This window comes from Ostrea edulis, chromosome 8, assembly GCF_947568905.1.
Source record: "Ostrea edulis chromosome 8, xbOstEdul1.1, whole genome shotgun sequence".
NCBI classification, from domain to species: domain Eukaryota; kingdom Metazoa; phylum Mollusca; class Bivalvia; order Ostreida; family Ostreidae; genus Ostrea; species Ostrea edulis.
The window spans coordinates 16,069,360-16,092,580 of NC_079171.1; the positions used below are offsets into that span (position 1 = coordinate 16,069,360).

The 23,221-nt window shown below is 35.0% G+C and overlaps 1 protein-coding gene and 1 long non-coding RNA gene across 4 annotated transcripts; both read left to right on the plus strand.

The window, feature by feature from the left end:
* Positions 1 to 1,056: 1,056 nt before the first annotated feature.
* Positions 1,057 to 1,805, plus strand: LOC130049440 (uncharacterized). Its single transcript, XR_008797938.1, has 2 exons — positions 1,057 to 1,224; positions 1,522 to 1,805. It is a non-coding gene; the product is annotated as an uncharacterized LOC130049440 (long non-coding RNA).
* Positions 1,806 to 9,534: 7,729 nt separating this feature from the next.
* On the plus strand, positions 9,535 to 19,613 carry LOC125661505 (uncharacterized). 3 transcript variants are annotated; one of them, XR_008797939.1, is made up of 6 exons: positions 9,535 to 9,800; positions 14,688 to 14,837; positions 17,041 to 17,127; positions 17,662 to 17,838; positions 18,757 to 18,858; positions 18,987 to 19,114. XR_008797939.1 is itself a non-coding variant. In XM_056147021.1 (5 exons), the coding sequence occupies exons 2-5, from the start codon at positions 14,699 to 14,701 to the stop codon at positions 19,507 to 19,509; spliced, it is 621 nt and encodes a 206-aa protein (XP_056002996.1). In that variant the 5' UTR covers positions 9,535 to 9,800; positions 14,688 to 14,698; the 3' UTR covers positions 19,510 to 19,613. The 3 variants fall into 3 exon arrangements, 2 of the variants coding, with proteins under 2 accessions (XP_056002996.1, XP_056002997.1); XM_056147021.1 differs by lacking the exons at positions 18,757 to 18,858; positions 18,987 to 19,114 and adding an exon at positions 19,292 to 19,613; XM_056147022.1 differs by lacking the exon at positions 18,757 to 18,858 and having other exon boundaries at positions 18,987 to 19,118.
* The last annotated feature ends 3,608 nt before the right edge of the window (positions 19,614 to 23,221 follow it).

Consider the following 23,221-nt stretch of genomic DNA (forward strand, 5'->3'; position numbering starts at 1 on the left):
AAGAACACCTACTTAATCTCGGATAGTCGGTTGACAATATACAATTATTAACACTATTTCACATTGATAACTCACACATTGACGGGCTCAACTAGGGTCGACATAACATCGTTTACGCCAACTTGGGAGTCCGTGCATATCAAACCGGATATTGTAAGTTTAATTCTAAATTACAAATAACACGAATGGATTGTAAAATCCCGTAACGTACAAAGGTGATCATAGGTCATATCAGTCACCTAGGATACTACATTTTCCCATGTTAAACATCAAATCCCAATGACACTCTCTTTTGTGACGCCACCTTGAATCTAAATGTAAAGAAATAAATCCCAACGACACTTTCTTGCTTTTCTCTTCCTTTTACATTAGTTGTCATGAAGTAGCCATTAGAACTGACAGGTGAAATGATTTGAAGGGGATGAATATCCTGCTCACGGCACTAAATGTAACATGGGAAAATACCATGGACCAGACCGGGATTCGAACCCTGTTTAGTGCTCTAGCAATTGAGCTATCTGGATATCGCCGATCAAACCCGTCTGACCACTTGGTAGATAAAAGCGACTTAATGATAACGTTGATATGACTAACAACAATTCTTGATAATATATCACATTTCAAAGTATATTTTGGGGATCCATTTTAGAATAGGTCCTCGGTAACTCCTTGCTTGTCTTAAAAGGTGATTAAATAGGGCGATCCTTCGGATGAGACCACAAAATCCGAAGCCCCGTGTTACAGCAGGTGTGGCACGATAAAGATTCCTCCATGCTCAAAGGCCATAAGCGCCGAGCAAAGACCTAAATTTTACAGCTCTTCACGTGCAATTGTGACATCTCCATATGAGTAAAATATTCTCGAGAGAGACGTTGAACAATATTCAATCAATCAAAGTATATTTTGAAAATTAGAAAATAATTGTGGGATGAGAATAGCTTTGATTTTGCTGATGAAGTGCTGTAGGAATGTTTGTATGTCCGAACCACATTTAAAAGTGAATCGGGAGAAATGCAAATGCTGAATCCAAATCATATGAATATTAAACCAGACATATTGTGCCGTTACCTATTTTCGATAGTATCCTAATTTCGATAGATTATTATTTTTAACGATCATTCGATAATTGTAATGTCATTTTTCGGAATGTTTTTCCCAAAATCAGCGTCAGTAACAAGAAGTGTCAGATAGCCAAAAAGATCGAGAATTACGCTTTTCAAAGAGGTAAGACTACAATTCTGTATGCATCTATTCTGAAAACGCCATTTTTCCCAATGCCAAAAAAAAAACACAATGAAAATCTGATTATTTCCCGTCGAAAACAGCGTCCTATTCACCTATGCTGTCGTCTGATAATAAACTCAATGCTGTGTTCTAAAAATAGATAAGCCTCTCTTTGGGTGAACTATCGGTTCAAGAGAACAGTATGGAAACGCATTATAGTCATAATACCATACGTTTTTTAAAAAATTCTCTGTTTTAAAATTTGTTTTTATTGATTTTTTGTTTATTTCTTTGCAGATATTTTCCATCCAGAGAGGACATTATAAGAATGATGATCCAGAGGCCTTGGGCAATGCTTTCCAGTCGGTAAAATGTGGAATGAGTGTCCATGCTGAATTGTTACTGCCAAATGTTTCCAAGTCCCCTAGACAATTTTAAAATATGATAAATGGGAGTAATAACATTGGGTGTGTGTCTTCAGGACCTTCACCACTATTTAAAATTGTTTGAAGTTGCTTTATTTGTTCATTATTTAATGTAATCAATTTGGTCGAAAAAATAAGAATAAAAGAATCATTCTATTTAATGTTGTTTTAACACTAACAGCGCGCCATACTTACTATCGAAAATAGGTGACGTCAGTCAAAACAAATTTGATTATGGCGGATCTAACGAAAGTTGAAATGCTACCTGGATTTTGATAGTTTTAAACAAAAAAACAGCATATATTCATTAGATAGAGTTAATTGATTAGAACAGATAAAATTCAGGTGAGAAATAATTGCTGAATATATTAAATATGTAAAAATAGTACTGCACTATCGAAAACCGGTGACACCAGGATATGTGTAAATAGCTTCATTTAATCTAACCATGGATACAGAAGCGCCTTTTTCTTCTGATATGTTCAGCATTTACTCGAAAGCATGATAAAAGATGAAGATAACGAGCATTGTTGTACTTCCTATAAAGATTACAAGAGTAGCAAGCAGGGATCCCTGGGCACACCAGAGGCGGTTTCACATACCTAAGAGGATTAAGCATTTCCTGTCTACCGGTCACACAAACCCTATATCTTGATTGAAGTAATCCGTATCCGAAATAAGTATGTAAAGAACAGCCTAACGGTTGGTATGTAACACTTCTGTCAACATTTCACCAAATGAGAAGTTGTATTGGCAAACTATATCGTTATAACGATCATAGAATTTGCGAAACGTTGATTCTAAACGAGAATGTTGATACCCCCATAACATCACCTTGTTTGTCAGTAGCCTGCCTCGATTTAAAAAAAATATTATCATACGCATAACAACCTCTTGTGTATCGACTTAGTTGAGAAATATAATGCCATATACTGGTGATAATGGAATATTTCTACATAAATGTGGCAGTTAGCGGTGGAAAAAAACTGTCATTCTATCAATCATCATACACAGATTAGAACCCAGATCGTCTTCTGTACAACAAAGGAATGAAAACTGGCACAATCATTCCGAAAACAAAGACTATAGAAGTACCTCAGCAAATAGTAAATGCCCTAATAGCTGTCTGCTGAACGCCTACAGGGGGTTCATAACGAGATACTTATGACTCATTGTAGTTACTCCCTGGCATCTATTGTAAAAAATATTAACACTGAAAAATGGTGAAATGAGTTGTTTATTGACAATTCAATGCATGTCATTGAAGATTGACTCTAATTAGTCAAATATTCCTTATCTATACAATGACATGCCTTTACAACAACGACTTTCTGCCACACCAACGTTTAATCCATATTTTTAAATCTACAAATAAGAGATTGGTTGATTGCTTGAACTCGCCTGGCAGTCAAGAGATTGGTTGATTGCTTGAACTCGCCTGGCAGTCAAGAGATTGGTTGATTGCTTGAACTCGCCTGGCAGTCAAGAGATTGGTTGATTGCTTGAACTCGCCTGGCAGTCTGATGCTCCCGAGAGACAGTTTCAAACCGTAGACCTTTCAGATAGGTTGTGACAGTTCCTTCAAGAATCCGGTATATAACAAGACACGACAAAACAGACATTGAGGCTTAACGTCATATGTATTATATAATACAAAAATATGATTTAAAAGTAAGGCTTATACATTTGTAGGAGACATTGACTTCACATCAGCAAAAACAATGAAAAAGAAGTTAGACATAAGATTAGAAACTGCAGCTACAGCAGTAACACCTAAAGTCAGTAAGTTTGTAGTATTTTGAACCGTCTGGTGATGAACTTTTGTCTCTCTTTAAATCAATGAATGGAAATAATTGAAAATCTGGTATAATAGAATTCTTACCTGAATACCCCGAAAATATAATCCGCAATCCAACTTTTTTTTAGTTGTGTTAACTGAATTGCGTGATGATAAAGCAATTGAAATGAATTACATGGGGATTTCAACATGAAAAATTTACAAGTTGTGGTCAATTTGTTGTTGAAATTAAATGTTCGTATATTTATTTTGTACATAAAAACAGTCCTCACTTCATTTTGCAGTTGATGACAGCAGTTTTTTCTTAGTCAGGGATAATATCGGTGATATAAAACTCGACAACAATCGCATGTATTGTCATCAAGCTCAGACTAAATTAGGAGCATATTAAATGGAAATTGCCTAATTTCGTGTTTTTACTGAAAAAGACCTTCACAAGGAACAAATAAGTTTTGATATGTCACTGTAACAGGACATTTGTGACAAGTTAAAACATATATTTATCACTCCTGTTTTCCCTGATCTCATAGGTAAATTATATTCACGTTTACTAATCTCAAATGCCAAATCACTAGCCAAAACAGTAGACAACAAGATCAAGTCCATTTATGCTACATGTGCTTAATGTGACAAAATCTGGTGCTTCGGTACTCTGGTGAAATGATTTATTGTGACAATTAACAATGCCCGATTCAGTGGTTTCGTTATTTGTGTTTTGGTATCAATTGTGTACCTAGGGGGAATGGTACTACCCACACTGCAGAAAACTACCTCAGATTAAATCTAGACGAGTGGATATAGGTTAAGTTCAATTAAAGATGTCCATTTGTGCACATGTAGTGTTGTCCTATATTTAACCATCAGGCGTGGAGGAAGTTGGATTCTATTTCATTATTTTTAGTTATTTATAGCTATAATTCTACCTCCGTTGCCAAAGAGATTTAAGACTCGGATATGTCTGTCCTGTTCTAAGAGTCTGGGTAGTCAAATTTCATATAATTTCTCTAAACATTTATTTGTTCTCCAAAAAACGTTTTCTCTAGTCAATTCTAATTTTAGTATTGCATCAAACCCTTCACAAAAGTCAAGCTGTCGTGGTAATATTAGTGAACAGGGATGCTTGGGTATGATTTAAAGTATACCCACAGGTATAGATACCGTCAGTATAGCACAGATATTACGGAAGTAACTTCTGTTGCTTCGTTTCTGTTGTATATATGTATACAGCCAGCATTGGTTATATGAGTTCGATTTTGTTGAATGGGATTTAAGTAGTCTTTTTCTTGCACAGGTTCTCTCGCGAAAGTCGAGTTTTACATTTTATAATCTATATATTTCAAATCTTTGCTTGACTGCGGTTCGTCGCTCGTTTTGCTTTTTTAGATTTTGGCGGCGGATAAAAAAAGTTCCCATTTTGGGGAGTTGAACTCTGTCATCGCACACTGTGTGCATGGATATATTGTAAAAGTATGAACCTCTTTACATCCTCGTTTCACTTGAAATAACACATGTACCAGGAAACGTTATATTCAAACGCTAGAATTTAAAACAAAGAGAAATAAATTCAGATATGAGCACCATATAATCATATATGAATGTTTTACAAAATGATAGAAAAACAATTTAGTCTTCTAAATTTGTAAACGAACATGCAATTTACGTGAATTTCACGAGAGCAGTAATTCACTTGAAATTCACATGACGCACATTTGCGTGCGTAACAATATAGACATATGAATGAGTTCATTGTTGATGAGAGAGGTTGAAGGTTAACATTCCTTAACACCCAGAGTCTCTGCATATAAATATTCATTGAACCCAAATTGAATGTGAATATTTACGTCGATGAAAATGGACCAATATTATATATTTTTTTTTTTTTTGAAACAGCGGATTTCTTTGATATACACGGTAATTCTTTCTGTAAATTTGAAAACGTTGAAGTCTCAGACATGCATTCTGTATTTTCTGGATCTATGGCTTTTTATGGTGGTTTGTAATGCAATTTACAGCATGAAATCACTGTAATGAATCAGAAGATGATGTGAAGCGTGGGCCTTATTTGTTTCCTAGATCTACACTAATTTCTTTTTTAAAACAATATACATCCATATCTCTCAATTTTGGTGATATTTCTTAAATTTTGTAATGGATATTTTTCAGATTCTAACGAAGTGGGTTATTTCCTCATACAAGGGTCACTATAAATGACCCCTGGCTCACGGATTCTGGACACCCCTCCCTTACATCTCCACACTACAATCTTAGCAAGTTACACTAGACTTTTGACATTGCCAAGCGGGTTGTGGATTCCTTTTTTTTTTCTACAGGTGTGATTAAACATGCTGTTTGTGAAATATCGTAATCAGATTATGTAAATCTTACTCCAATTTGCAATCGATACGAAACACATCCCAAGACAACACAGTATGATAAAATTTCAAACAATATATATATATATATATATATATATATATATATACTGTGTCTTTGTATATATAGTTTGGATTGAAAGAAGAATTACTTAGGAGGAGGTTTCACAGAAGCCTGATGTTTCTATACGATGTTACTTTAATTAAATTGTGTTTAAGTTGACTAACCTTTAACGCTGCATTTGAATGGTGGGGGGAGTCGTAAACTACCCGAGTTCCAATTTTTCAAAAAAAAATCTTATTTGAACTTTTCAATTTGGTTTTTAGAAGAATATCCCAGAACGACCATACACGTTAGAAAAGTAGTTGTACATATCATTGTGCATACACGAAAGTAACAAGGCTATGGCCCTAGGTTAAAACCAAGTATTAACACTTCAATGACAAAGGTGACCATATGTCACCTGGAATTTCCCAATGTAAAACATTTAATCCCAATTACGCTTTCTTGTGTGACCCCATCTTGAACCTAAATGTAAAGCATTAGATTCCACTGACAATCTCTCCTACCCAGGTAAATGTCACAGTTCAACAAACTTGACTTTATCCTAAACTTGTACAAAGATGTTTTCAAAATAATGTTATCAAAAGATATTTTCCTATATAAAAATTTGAACTCCCTACCTTATATGAGCTTAAATTCAATTTTGTCTAGGTCAAATAAATTGAATACTCGATGTTTTGATAGCGTTCTTAAAATGAATGTAGAATGTAAAAAGACTAAAAAAGCTTGATAAATGTTTCAACAAAGATAAGGTAGAAAGAAATATTGTCATAGTTTCAAATACATTGAATTTTTTTTTTTAAATTCTGCAAACAGTATTAAATTTCCCTTAAATCCTTTCCCCCATTATGATTTCAAATTACCGATGTACACATGTTGGCATTGTAACTTGGGAGGACTATTGATAACTGACCACTGCTTGGTCAGTGCAAGCATTGGATGACCTATCGAATGGTGAATATGGACCTTGGCTAGTTAGAAAAACGATTCATATATCCATACGTTGACATGGTGAACAATAAATACAAACACTATCAAACATTTTGAACGACAAAATGGAGACATTGAATGGTCACATGATTAGTCAGTAGATCAATAGACCTTATAAGCATGTATAACATGCATTGGGTAACATGAAGGAGGACGAGTGCAGGTCATAGAATTATCTCCTGATTGATCCATACAAACATCAATGGACCTTATTCATGGTGAGTTTGGGTAACCTGAAGAACGACGAATCGCGCATTGGACGACCCTGCAAAAATCGAATCAAGGTTGATATTCCCAATTCCAAGACGTATCACCTGTCCCAGTAGTGTAGTCACGTGTTTAAAGAAATTCCAAACACGCCTGGTAGTTTGATGCTCCCGTGAAAGATCGCAAAAGACAGTGTCAAACCTGAGACGTCTCTGATAGCTACTTAAGGTTCCTTCAAGAGTCTGATATGTAACAAGTCACTTGTCAAATAGTATATATATATATATAACCAGAAGTGATAAAAGAATTATAGATAGGTTATATGAGGAATATGGTTTGGTTCAGCTGACAAAGCTAGTAACAACATTGAGTTTACACACACATATAAGTACAGTCAGCATACCACACATATACATTTATGTAAATACCGTCAATATACACACACGTATAAGTACTGTCAGTATACATACACGTATAAGTATTGTCAGTATAAACACAAGTATAAATACAGTCAGTATACCACACATATAAATACCATCAGTATACACATACGTATAAGTACCGTCAGTATACACATACGTATACATTTATGTAAATACCGTCAATATACACACACGTATAAGTATTGTCAGTATAAACACAAGTATAAATACCATCAGTATACCACACATATAAATACCATCAGTATACCACACATATAAATACCATCAGTATACCACACATATAAATACAATCAGTATACCACACATATAAATACCATCTGTATACCACACATATAAATACCATCAGTATACCACACATATAAATACCATCAGTATACACACACGTATAAGTACTGTCAGTACACACACACGTATAAGTACCGTCAGTATACACACACGTATAAGTACTGTCAGTATACACGCACGTATAAGTATTGTCAGTATACACACACATATCAATACCATCAGTATACACACACGTATAAGTACCGTCAGTATACACGCACGTATAAGTACCGTCAGTATACACGCACGTATAAGTATTGTCAGTATAAACACACGTATAAGTACTGTCAGTACACACACACGTATAAGTACCGTCAGTATACACACACGTATAAGTACCGTCAGTATACACGCACGTATAAGTATTGTCAGTATACACACACATATCAATACCATCAGTATACACACACGTATAAGTACCGTCAGTATACACGCACGTATAAGTACCGTCAGTATACACGCACGTATAAGTATTGTCAGTATAAACACACGTATAAGTACTGTCAGTATACACGCACGTATAAGTACTGTCAGTATACACACACGTATAAGTACCGTCAGTATACACACAGGTATAAGTACTGTCAGTATACACACACGTATAAGTACCGTCAGTATACACACACGTATAAGTACCGTCAGTATACACACACGTATAAGTACTGTCAGTATACACACACGTATAAGTACCGTCAGTATACACACAGGTATAAGTACCATCAGTATACACGCACGTATAAGTACCGTCAGTATACACACATATAAGTATAGTCAGTATACCATATGTATAGTACTGTCAGTATACACAAACGTATAAGTACCGTCAGTATAAACGCGAATAGGTACTGTCTGTATACACACACGTATTAGTACCGTCAGTATAAACACGAATAGGTACTATCTGTATACACACACGTATAAGTACCGTCAGTATAAACGCGAATAGGTACTGTCTGTATACACACACGTATAAGTAACGTCAGTTAAACACGAATAGGTACTGTCTGTGTACACACACGTATAAGTACCGTCAGTTAAACAGGAATATGTACTGTCAGTATACCTAGTGGAGAAGAGATGAGGATTTATACGGTCCGAGATTTATCATGTAATGAGCATGCATGGTTTTGAACAGAGTTTGAGAAGTATGATTATGCGTATTAGTACAATTTAGGTCAAAGTACAAAAATTTACTACCCTTACTGATAGTGATATTCAAAAGTTAGAATGCTTCAAGTGGAAGTTTTGGTGTATCTCGCAGGTTTCACAAACTTGTAAGTTGAATGATACGGGAGTTTTCATGCTACGATTCCAAATTACGATTTTTCTATTTAAAAAAACCCCAATGCATTGGTTTGACCGATAAACCATCCCTGGAAGCGATAATACACTTAGCTGATTATTTCATCGTGTTATTTTTTATGACTGATGTTTATCCGCAAGGAAAAACAAGAGTGACGTCAACACTGTCGGTCTCTTCTGTTACAGAACGTTAAGAAACTACTAACATACATATGAAATGACGTAAGATATCGGGTCTTTTGGTTGTATGCAGGTATAAAATCACATGCAGCCTCTAAATAAAGAAATAAACGGTACGCCAAAAACAGTGAAGATAGTCAACGTAGTAATATAGAACATGCCATTCTTTAAAATATGTAATGCATTTTTCACTACTTGTGTACTATTAATATACATTTTTAAAAACCACTAAATGCACCAAGAAATAATGCATTAAACAATGGATTGAATTATGAGTTCGATAGTAGAATTACTTCGTTGAAAGTAGAAAAAAATCTTAATTCCTTATCCGTGCAAAAATTCTTACCAGGAGTTAGGTAACACGACTATGTTATAGGTTTTCCTTATTGATTTCGGAAAGTTGGTTAATGATAACGACACGGAACAGTTCGTGAGATGTCTCCACTCTAGTGGGATGATACACGCTGTATGGTCAGTATTCACAATATTTAGAGAAAATTTTAATTCTTGAGAAAAATCAAAGGGTTTCATGTTTATATTACTCATCGACAGCGAAATAATTAAGAACCATTTTATAATTAAGAATTATTTTATGATTAAGAATCATTTTATACTTTCCAGTGCGAACATTTTCGCTCTTAAAAAGAGATCTTCATCTTATTATAGATTTACTATATCCGCATGTTAGTATAAAATGAATAAGTCTCTTATAGATTTACTATATCCGCATGTTAGTATTTTTGTGATATTGAATGATATAAATTTTATCAATTAGTCATCCATCATGTCAATTACATCTATCTACAGACGATATAAATATGGGTATATCTATTAACTTATCTATTTATACATTTATTTACAGGTAATGTAAATATGGCTATATCTATTAACTTATCTATTTATACATTTATTTACAGGTAATGTAAATATGGCTATATCTATTAACTTATCTATTTATACATTTATTTACAGACGATGTAAATATGGCTATATCTATTAACTTATCTATTTATACATTTATTTACAGGTAATGTAAATATGGCTATATCTATTAACTTATCTATTTATACATTAATTTACAGGTAATGTAAATATGGCTATATATATTAACTTATCTATTTATACATTTATTTACAGACGATGTAAATATGGCTATATCTATTAACTTATCTATTTATACATGTATTTACAGGTAATGTAAATATGGCTATATCTATTAACTTATCTATTTATACATGTATTTACAGGTAATGTAAATATGGCTATATCTATTAACTTATCGATTTATACATTAATTTACAGGTAATGTAAATATGGCTATATCTATTAACTTATCTATTTATACATTTATTTACAGATAATGTAAATATGGCTATATCTATTAACTTATCTATTTATACATGTATTTACAGGTAATGTAAATATGGCTATATCTATTAACTTATCTATTTATACATTTATTTACAGATGATGTAAATATGGCTATATCTGTTAACTTATCTATTTATACATTTATTTACAGGTAATGTAAATATGGCTATATCTATTAACTTATCTATTTATACATTAATTTACAGGTAATGTAAATATGGCTATATCTATTAACTTATCTATTTATACATTTATTTACAGATGATGTAAATATGGCTATATCTATTAACTTATCTATCTATACATTTATTTACAGGTATCTTTTGTCTTTAATGTAGCTAAATATAGACAATACATAAACATGATATGAAAAGCGCATGAAGAAAATGTTTTGGTCACATCCAATGTTTCATAAAATCAAATATATTTACAAGTTACAGCTGCTTAAAATCTAACAAAAGAAGGCAGATTTTACCACTCCTAAAGATTCCCATAACAATTATCATTTATATCGGAAATTTTATGGACAAGCTACATTCAAGAAATAACGTATTTCCATTATAATTACATTAGAATTAAGTGTTACAATATATACCTCGAATTGTTCTGAAAGTACATCCTCTAATGCACTGGTATAAGGTATTTAAACGCGATTCTGCTGCATTTGTAATACGCTAAAAAGGGGACAAATACTCGCGTGAAAACGAGCAAATACATGTATCTTTGTCATTTTTCCGTATTTTTCAGGGAACAGGGGGATATGACACCATTATTCAATAGAGACCTTTCGTAGGTCAGCTAACGAGGTAGGAGTTGATATATTTCAGATATTATCTTTAGATATTTAGATATTTTCTTTTACGATCAAGACGTCCATGTTTTCCTGTCACAACCTAATAAAGGTCATGGAAGTGACATCACTTCCAGAGAAATTCAATCAGTTAATACTGACCAGAAACAAATACCAAGTTTCATTTGACACAGCCTTTAACCTCTAGAAAAAATAGAAGTCACTTTTATATTTCATTTGGTCTTTACATTCATCAGCGTAGTCTACTTCTTATCTGCTATTAATACGGAAACCATCATTATAATCTTATCTGCTATTAGTACGGAGACCATCATTATAATCTTATCTGCTATTAGTACGGAAACCATCATTATAATCTTCACAAACAGATCAACAGACAGACGGACAGAGAATAGTGGACAGACATTTATAATGAATAGCGCTATAGCATGTAAAAGCAATAGAAGCTCTACACAATGTAACTGACGGTATTTTGTCCAATTATGCACCAACTAACATATATACCGGCGTACCTAATGCAATCCCCAACATCTGGAAAATAATTCAGCACTATAAACAAGGGAATATTCATTGAGAGCATACACACAATGAGCGTTTCGTATATATCGCCATTGCGTCCTATACACCGCCATAGGAATGATGATTGCTAAACATAATCGGTTGCTGAGACCGAAATCATACACAGATTGAGGCTGGCGTGAATAAATGCGCGTACACATTTCGTTTGTTCATTTAAGATATACACATGTCATGAATGACTTAAAGTATCATAAGTGTAAGAAGTAATTAAATCACACAACTGTTTCCCTCAAATGAAATCTTGATAATGAATTTGGTGCAAACTGTACAAATCTGAAACGTGCACAGTGCCTCGCTTGCATTTTCCGGAACTGGTGACCTCCGAGGTCAATGCACATCGATGATTACGATCTGGAATACCTGACAAGAGGACAATGATTCAGGAATCCAAATTTTCTGCTGATTTGACAGGTTTATTGCTTCAGATTCACTTTTACTCTTTGAAGTTATATATATTCAATCGCTAATGTTATTATATTTACTCTTTTATTTTTTAATTTATTTACTGTCAGTTACAGTTTGCATTGCTGTAAGTCTGGCATCCACGTGAAATGCCAGGATGATTTTACTTTAGAAAAATTAACAATTTGTAACGCTCTTACTTTTCATCTAAATGTGTAATCCATCACGCAGTTGATAAAAAGTAGAATTAGATACTGTGTCATATGTTTATCCGGATGTAGTTTTCTTTGCATCGGCAGATTGGGTCTAGTCTATTCTACATATATATGTATATAGATCAGCTAAATGGTCACACGAAAAGGCAATGACTGCAAAATCGAACTAGCATGCAACACCGTCGACATCAGTTTAAACTGGTCCCCTGTCTGATCTATCATCGGAATATACCACATCGGTAAACTAGTTTTCAAACTCAGTTCAGGGTCACGTGTCATAAAGAGGTCTACGACCAGGAGTAAACTTAGTTTGATCGCAACTATTGAACTAAGTCCAGAAACGACACCTAACTGTTTCATTAAAAGGCCTAAATATACGGCAGTCTAAGTTCTTCCTCGGACCAATTCCGTTTTTACCTTAAATTTACTTTATTTGATGTTTCTGCCATGATGTACACAATGAATGATACAACCGCAGACGATAGTGTTTTGACATCCTGGAAATGTATTTCTTTACATTGATCATATTGAGAATCTCTAACACAACATACGCTTATGTTTCTTCGAAGCCCATTACTTTTTCACATTAAACTGTTTCTATACAGTGTTGATTTTGGCTATTCTAATCGGTCATTATGAGAGTTCATTATTTTTGGTACATGTTCATGTGTAGAAAGAACAAGGAGCTGTACCTAGATAAATATTTGCATTTCCAATGTATATGCCTTTGAAAGCTCTACAAATTTTAATTATTATAGTAATTTCCTTGTAAATACGTTGCAGTTGTAAACAATGCGCGTATGACTCTATTTCAATGGCTGGGAAATCCGACAGAACTGAACGTAGAATGTAAATATAAGGAATTAACTCTTATTTAGATATACATGTACATGAGGGTATGAGCAGCGACGCTTCACACCTGCATATTTAATGAAGCGAAGTGAACGAACTTCCTAAAGTATGCCGGCGTATAACATCACGTATTTTCAAAAAGGAAATTCATTTCTTGAAGATCATCAATATTAGATATCATTTAAAACATGCATAGTGCCTGTTTTAAAAACTAGATTAAGATTTCGCACGGACAAAATGGCTTTAAAATAGGATTTCCCTCACGGAAAATTCATTTCCGGTCAGTTGTTAGTGGAAGAAATTCCACTCTAGTCACAATTACACATAGAGAGCTGATGGTACCCTTTGTCAATGTTACCCTATTTTCAAATCCCATTCTGCGTTTCCACTTTGGCTGATATAAGTACATATGTAAATTGAAAGTTCCTTTGAGCTATTTTGATCACATTGTTTAATTGTCTATAGGTGTCATGATAGATGTGACCGGTCGACAGGGAATGTAATTTACAAATGTACCTTATATTTTTATCAATCAAATCCACGCTTCATCTATGATATACATTATATACCATCTTTCCTATAACAACTTGTCACTTTCCTTTATGGAGCATGTATTTCACTCACTGATTGGCCATGTTGTGGGGATAAAAGTGAGTATGGATGACCACGCTGTGCTAGTCTTTCAATGTGAGATAAAACGTTAAACCTGTTTCATTGAAATCTGTGTTAACCCTCTTCCACACATCTGTGTTAACCCTTTTCCACACTTCTGTGTTAACCCTCTTCCACACATCTGTGTTAACCCTCTTCCACACATCTGTGTTAACCCTTTTCCACACTTCTGTGTTAACCCTCTTCCACACATCTATGTTAACCCTCTTCCACACATCTGTGTTAACCCTCTTCCACATATCTGTGTTAACCCTCGCCCACACATCTGTGTTAACCCTCTTCCAAACATCTGTTAACCCTCGCCCACACATCTGTGTTAACCCTCGCCCACACATCTGCACACTCGATCAAGCGAAGTGACACGTTGTTATTGAAACCTTGTTCTGTTCTAACATTATATAAACAGCGCTCCGTTTTTATGTATCATTTTTAAACTTGTGTATTTACATTATGTAGGTTTCAGCAGCATGGGACCCATACGGCTGAAATATATTTTACTTATATTCATTTTCTGCCATCATATTGTCTTGACAACCTCTGCCACAACCAATGGCAAGCTTCTGGTGGCTGCTGGGATTGTGACAGCTGCACTGATGTCATCATCCTGTAAGTTTCTACTTATCTCCCTTAAGATAAAATTTACAGTATGTTTATATTGTAACTAGCATTTGCTACATCTGAAATAACCACAATGTTTTACAATTTTATAATTCATCAGTGTAACCACAGCGTAAACACAGCAGAAGGCTTTTTTGACGATGTTTAAAAATGAAATTGGTTGCCTAGACAAGCTACACTGTACAACGTATCGTATCCATGTACTGGTAGGATAATAACCACTTCATATTAACAAATAATACAGATATCTGAAAGAAGAACACGCATATTTACATCGGTTGTTTCATTGTTTTACGTTCCATTCAAGATTTCCACTCATATGGAGACATCCTCAGCTAAGTGGGAAGTGTCAAGAATTCTTACCTATCTATGGCGCCCATGGCCGTCCAAATAAGGGTTCTTTATCATGCCAGCACGGGAGTTCCGTTTTTAAGGTTACATTTGTATATCAGAAAGCCCCTGCAATTCTTTTACGAATTCCGAAAGTTTAACGTCTTAGGTTTGGCATTGCCGTGATCGAGAATTGCGCACTGGTCACTCCCTAGTTGGTTGTGTGTTGTTTAACGTCCCACTCGAAAATCTTTCACTCATATGGAGTCGTCACCATTGCTGGTGAAGGGCTGCAAAATTTAGGTCTACGTTCAGTTCTTACTGCTTTTGAGCAGGGAAGGATCTTGGTCGAGCCACACCTGGTGTGACACGGGGCCTCGGTTTTTCCGGTCTTATCCAAACGACCGCTCCTTTTAGTCGCCCCTTACGACAAGCAAGCGGTTCTGAGGACGTATTCTAACCCAGTTCCCCAGCAGGGAAACTCCCGGTAGTGAAACAAACGCCCTAACCACTACGATGCCGCAGGCAGTGATATGTGTATATATTTACTCCCAAAAACTTCAAATGCAAACTGGTGTTCCTGTTGGTTGTCGTATGTACACGTAGAAGATTTGATATATTTAGTAAATGGATATGTATGGATTATCGATTCAACCGCTGCCTCAAACTGAATGACAAAAGTAATGACTGTTTCAGTCCCTGGCAAGGGGTAGGAGTCTATCAAACATGAACTTTAAGGCGGAATAAAACACAAGGAATAAAACACATATGCTGTGGCTGGAAAGTTGATATTATGTACAACAATATTTTGAAATTTAAAAGTCTCAAATTTACCTCATTTAGATAAACATCTAGTTTTTAGTAGAAAAAATATTGAAACACCGGCTGGGCTCGAACGTGTGAACTGAATATCAGCAATCAGCACAGTAGCTGACTGAGCCACCCAGGAAGACAATTCGATTAAAAGGAACATAAATGTATTGCTGGTATATGATTTTTCAAATGGAAGTCAGCCATTATGAAGATGTGGAATTCCTCCTTCAAATAGATACCTTGTCCTGGCTCACTGTAGCATTGGAACGACAAAGAACCCTGTTACAACTTTGAGTGCCATGCGTACATATGTACCCGTAGGTCCAAGTTCGTGGTACTTTAAATTACCTAAAGCGGAAGTCCCTGTGTGATTGAAAAAATCTCGAATGACCATTAAACAACAATGAAATAGTTCATTGTATAGTATGGTATGGAATGGTGAAAATACATATGGTATAGCTTGGTATCATATTGTTATACAGTATTTGAAGGCATACAAGCAATACTAAGCTATACGGCGAATGGAATCGTGGACTTAATATGCGATTTGTACCCTATATATGACATTGGATATGGATGGTATGATATGCGTTGTACATGTAATATAAAATATGAACTTGAACTGTACCTACATGTAAGAAATGCATATCTTGTTATTATTAGCTTGCATAAATATTTTTCAATCATTTTTATTACCTAATCTACTACATTAATTGATATTTCAACTTTAATCAGCAGAGAAAGGTATACAAAATGATTAGGGGTGAAACAGTTCATCAGGTGACGAAATGTTTCCAGTTCACGTGACGAACTGTTTCCCGGTCACGTGAGAAACTATATCCTGACTAGCAGATTAGATAATAAAACAATTATTTCATGCTTAGTTAGGGAAACAGCCAAAACTATCCCCCCCCCGGTAATGGCCAAGACTCGGCCTACGGCCTCTGACAACATTTTCCGGGGTCTTCGCCACTACATCGGGTTTGAAGAATACGCATGAAATAATTGTATAATGTGTACATCCGATACACTTGCTATTTATTTGTAGACGGATATTATTCTTGGACACCCAGTGCAATAGCTCTTTTAACCGCAATCCTCCTCATCACACTGATACCAACCCAATCCGACGCAGGTAATTAAGTTTGCTATATATGCATAAAATAATTATGCCTCTCAAATGATTGGACACACACGAGTTTGATCTGCGTATGACCAGTTTTTTTTTTTAAATCGAGACAAGCTACTGACAAACAAGTTGATATTATAGGGTTACAATAGTTTTGTTTAAACCAGCATTTCTCAATTTCTTTAGTCGTTATAATGATCTAGTTTGCCAATACAATATCCCATCAGGTCAAATGCTATCTGACTTATTTCATGCCAATATTGTTAGGCCGTTCTTTATACACTGATATTTAGTTTTGGACTATGTATTACTCCGTTTACCTGATCAAGATATAGTGCTATCATGTATACGTAAGATGGGTTGGGTAGAACTAAGGGTATGTTCTATCGGTCTTGTAAGGAACATGACAATGCCCAAATTTGCACCTAGTATTTATATTGAGCACCAATTCGTGCGTGAAATAAGTACTCAGAATAGGTTAAAAAATTTCGTAAAATGGGAAATCTCAAAACGTAAAGAATTTTTCTTTTCTTTTTTAAGGGAGCACATGCACAGCGTCTGGTTACGCCATAGATCCCGTGCTCGGATGTATCAAGCTCTACAAATTAACATCACCAGCAACTCACAGTGAACTGGCAGCTCAATGTGCGAGTGATGGCGGGAAACTCCTCCTCGTTAAGTCAGCGGCGGAAAACACGGCACTTGTCAATCTAATGAGTGAGTTCTTTTTAAAGAAACCCATGAGTGTAAATGACATACCTTATGATACAGACCTCTTTGAACACTAATTTTGACTACAGATAACTCTGTTTACTTAATAAATAAATATATAGGGCTCACCGCTGGTGTGACCGGTCGACAAGGGATGCTTCCTCCTACGAGGCACCTGATCCCACCTCTGGTGTGTCCAGGGGTTCGTGTTTGTTCAACTCTCTATTTTGCAATGCTTATAGGAGTTATGAGATTGATCACTGTTCGTTATCTTCATCTTTCAGCCTTCGGCTGAGGTGAGCTAAAAACCTGTCATTTGATGAATATCAAAAGATATCAAGTTAAACAGACGGCATAGCTTTTAGTGTTAACGAACTTTTCAATAGAATAAAATGTCAAACTTGTACATGTAAATTAAGGTATTAATGAACGTGTTGGGGCATTGCAAATTGCATAATTTTAATTTTAATGTTTTACTAAACCATCGGAGGCCATATGTCATAGCTAAAATTGGGATGTCCATTAGTGAAAATAAATCAATATCATATTTTACAAAAACAGCAAAATTACTAATCTTCGCCTCTCATATATACGTTTTCTTTTGAAATGTTTGAAAAAGTAAAAGTCCCAGGATTGGATTCTGTATTTTGATGATCTATGGTGTAAAACTTATACGGTACCAATTTTGATGCACCAGATGCGCATTTCGACAAATAATGTCTCTTCAGTGATGCTCAACCGAAATGTTTGAAATCCGAAATAACAATGAAGTTTTAGAGCTATTATAGCCAAAAACAGCGTGTAAAAAAAGTAGAGTCAAATTCGTCTAAGGATAAGATCTATGCATGAGGGAGATAATCCTTAATTTTGAAATGAATTTCTAAATTTTATAACAGCAATTAAATATGCATCCGTATTTTCAAGCTAGTAACGAAGTACTTAGCTACTGGGCTGTAGAGACCCTCGGGGACTAACAGTCCACCAGCAGAGGCCTCGACCCAGGGGTCATAATGAAAAACTTATACGGTACCAATTTTGATGCACCAGATGCGCATTTCGACAAATAATGTCTCTTCAGTGATGTAATTTACAGCTTGATATTACAGATATGAATCATAAGATGAAGTGAAGAGCGAACCTTATTTGTTTCCTAGATCTACCAGCACACTGATTCTGACTACCAATAACTCCGTTTACCTGATCAAGATATAGGGCTCACGATTGGTGTACCCGGTCGACAGGGGATGCTATCTCTTCTTAGGCAACTGATCCCACCTTTCGTATATCCAGGGGTCTGTATTTGCCCAACTCTCTATTTTGAATTGCTTATGGGAATTATGAGATTGGTCATTGTCCGTAATCTTCACCTTTCATCTAAACACATTTCCATAAAGAGAAATTTATATTTACACTGTTGAATTGGCCATCTCTCTTAAAGTTTGTACTTAACATTTTTCAGACGCTAACGGAGTGGTCGGTGCCGTCATACAAGGGTCAAGGGTCACTTCTTCAGACCCCTGGCTCACGGATTCTGGACAGCCTCTCCCATACATCGCCAGCATCCAAGGCATAGCTAACGTTGCAGATCAAACTAAACTTTTGGCATTGAATACCGGGTTGTGGCAGCCTTTTAATCCCGCAGGCACTTCGTTTCGAAATGCTGTTTGTGAAATATAGTAATCAAATTATGTAATTACCACTCTATGAATATTCGATTTATACAGAACACATGATCGCATTTTAGCAAGACAACAAAATTTGATAAAATTTCAAATACTATGTGTACCTTGTCTTTCTATTCATAGTGTGTTATACTGGATAATACACGGGAAGCATTATGTCTCTATAGTATGTTATACTGGATAATACACGGGAAGCATTATGTCTCTATAGTATGTTATACTGGATAATACACGGGAAGCATAATGTCTCTATAGTATGTTATACATTATGTCTCTATAGTATGTTATACTGGATAATACACGGGATCATTATGTCTCTATAGTATGTTATACTGGATAATACACGGGAAGCATTACGTCTCTATAGTATGTTATACATTATGTCTCTATAGTATGTTATACTGGATAATACACGGGAAGCATTATGTCTCTATAATATGTTATACTGGATAATACACGGGAAGCATGATGTCTCTATAGTATGTTATACATTATGTTTCTATAGTATGTTATACTGGATAATACACGGGAAGCATTATGTCTCTATAGTATGTTATACTGGATAATACACGGGAAGCATTACGTCTCTATAGTATGTTATACATTATGTCTCTATAGTATGTTATATTGGATAATACACGGGAAGCATTATGTCTCTATAGTATGTTATACATTATGTCTCTATAGTATGTTATACTGGATAATACACGGGAAGCATTATGTCTCTATAGTATGTTATACTGGATAATACACGGGAAGCATGATGTCTCTATAGTATGTTATACATTATGTCTCTATAGTATGTTATACTGGATAATACACGGGAAGCATTATGTCTCTATAGTATGTTATACTGGATAATACACGGGAAGCATGATGTCTCTATAGTATGTTATACATTATGTCTCTATAGTATGTTATACTGGATAATACACGGGATCATTATGTCTCTATAGTATGTTATACTGGATAATACACGGGAAGCATGATGTCTCTATAGTATGTTATACATTATGTCTCTATAGTATGTTATACTGGATAATACACGGGAAGCATTATGTCTCTATAGTATGTTATACTGGATAATACACGGGAAGCATGATGTCTCTATAGTATGTTATACATTATGTCTCTACAGTATGTTATACTGGATAATACACGGGAAGCATTATGTCTCTATAGTATGTTATATTGGATAATACACGGGAAGCAATACGTCTCTATAGTATGTTATACATTATGTCTCTATAGTATGTTATATTGGATACTACACGGGAAGCATTATGTCTCTATAGTATGTTATATTGGATAATACACGGGAAGCAATACGTCTCTATAGTATGTTATACATTATGTCTCTATAGTATGTTATATTGGATACTACACGGGAAGCATTATGTCTCTATAGTATGTTATATTGGATAATACACGGGAAGCAATACGTCTCTATAGTATGTTATACATTATGTCTCTATAGTATGATATATTGGATACTACACGGGAAGCATTATGTCTCTATAGTATGTTATATTGGATAATACACGGGAAGCAATACGTCTCTATAGTATGTTATACATTATGTCTCTATAGTATGTTATATTGGATACTACACGGGAAGCATTATGTCTCTATAGTATGTTATATTGGATAATACACGGGAAGCAATACGTCTCTATAGTATGTTATACATTATGTCTCTATAGTATGTTATATTGGATAATACACGGGAAGCATTATGTCTCTATAGTATGTTATACATTATGTCTCTATAGTATGTTATACTGGATAATACACGGGAAGCATTATGTCTCTATAGTATGTTATACTGGATAATACACGGGAAGCATGATGTCTCTATAGTATGTTATACATTATGTCTCTACAGTATGTTATACTGGATAATACACGGGAAGCATTATGTCTCTATAGTATGTTATATTGGATAATACACGGGAAGCAATACGTCTCTATAGTATGTTATACATTATGTCTCTATAGTATGTTATATTGGATACTACACGGGAAGCATTATGTCTCTATAGTATGTTATATTGGATAATACACGGGAAGCAATACGTCTCTATAGTATGTTATACATTATGTCTCTATAGTATGTTATATTGGATACTACACGTGAAGCATTATGTCTCTATAGTATGTTATATTGGAGAATACACGTAAGCTTGATGTGGTTTTAACTGAATTGGGATTGATTTGACTACCTTTGATTTGACTACCTTTGATTTGACTACCTTTTGGATGTAAGACAAGTTGCACACTATCAGTGTCCCGATATAAGTTTTTTTTTAAATTCAACTTTCATATCATAGCCTTACCCTGGGTTCAGGAGTCATGGCATGAACTGACTAGAGAAATTAAGGCGACCTTATCTGGTGCGCTGCAATTTCCCCCTTTCTATTATGTTTCGTGGTATGGACTAGCCCCCAGAACTGACAGGCGAAAATGCCTGCCAGGGGATAAACGTCTTGGTAATGGCACCAAATATAACAGAGGGACGCGATGAAACAAAACGGGATTCAACAAACCCGATCCCCCTGAATCTTTAGTCAGATGCTCTACCACCTGAGCTACCCGGCCAATGGTGATCGAACCCGTCTGACCATCACATAACAAACGTCCATTTATCGTTGCATGTCAACGGAGAAGGGTAGATAATCGCGAACTAAGTTAAAGCTATATGACACAACACATGTTTTTAAATGTTTTCATTTTTCAGCAAAATTAATTCTTTTTATGCCTAAAACTACTTTAAATGTGTTTTTAATGAAATATTTTGCGTAGCTTTCTAGTTTGACAGCAATGAAATTCAAATCTTGCGATATATATATTTACATTTGCTATTTTCCACGCCATTATGTGTGACGTCATATGCGCCCTCGGGTTCGATAACATCTATAATTAACCATTTCATAAACAGATTAGATTTAATCGACAAAAAACCAACTATCAAAGTCGCGGCTTGTAAATAATATTGCATTAAGGTGTCTTGTGCCGTTTAAGGGTGTACCAGTAGTCAGTAGAAAGGATTTAGACTGATTATTATTTCGAAGGAAGATATGAGAAAAAAGACGTGGATAATTTTTTGTTGGAGCAAGAATTTCACCTTTTAAAAAACACCCAGTCACCTTTGTCCATGTACATTTTCGAAAACCGCTTGGACAGAGACCCAGATAAACTGCGACAAAATGGATATATCGAAACTAAGTACTGCTAGGCCTACAGCATCTACATGTTTTTGTTCTGTTCTTCATATTCAATACACACTTGGATCAACTGACCTTCACCTTGTAACAACATATACATTGTAACTTGTGCTCCCAGTTTCTACTAACTGGTAGATTGACAAAAATTGTAAAGATACAAAATAGGCCTAATTGAACTTTTAATTATAAATAATAAAATACACATGTATTGTATTTCCGAACTTTAAATTGGATTATAAAATCATGCCTCATTGAAGTCGTAACATCTTGAGTGCGTCAGTATAGGCCTATAACGCCGTGGTCCCACTTCCTCACGACGTGCAGATCACAATTAAAGATTAATTAGATTACTTTATTGAAATAAAATATTGTGGTATCCACTTTAAATTTGATTATTTTTATTGATTTCTTTCTGTTTTCTTTCCGAAATGCACCCATGACCTATCACCAAAGCTCGATTTTACGGTCATTCAATGTCTGTAT

Bases quoted from the DNA above. Each gene is read 5' to 3' on its own strand.
- LOC125661505 (XM_056147021.1), top strand. From the start codon at position 14,699: ATGGGACCCATACGGCTGAAATATATTTTACTTATATTCATTTTCTGC. The intron at 14,838-17,040 runs GTAAGTTTCTAC...ATTTATTTGTAG, and splicing joins TGCACTGATGTCATCATCCT to ACGGATATTATTCTTGGACA. The intron at 17,839-19,291 runs GTGAGTTCTTTT...AACATTTTTCAG, and splicing joins GGCACTTGTCAATCTAATGA to ACGCTAACGGAGTGGTCGGT.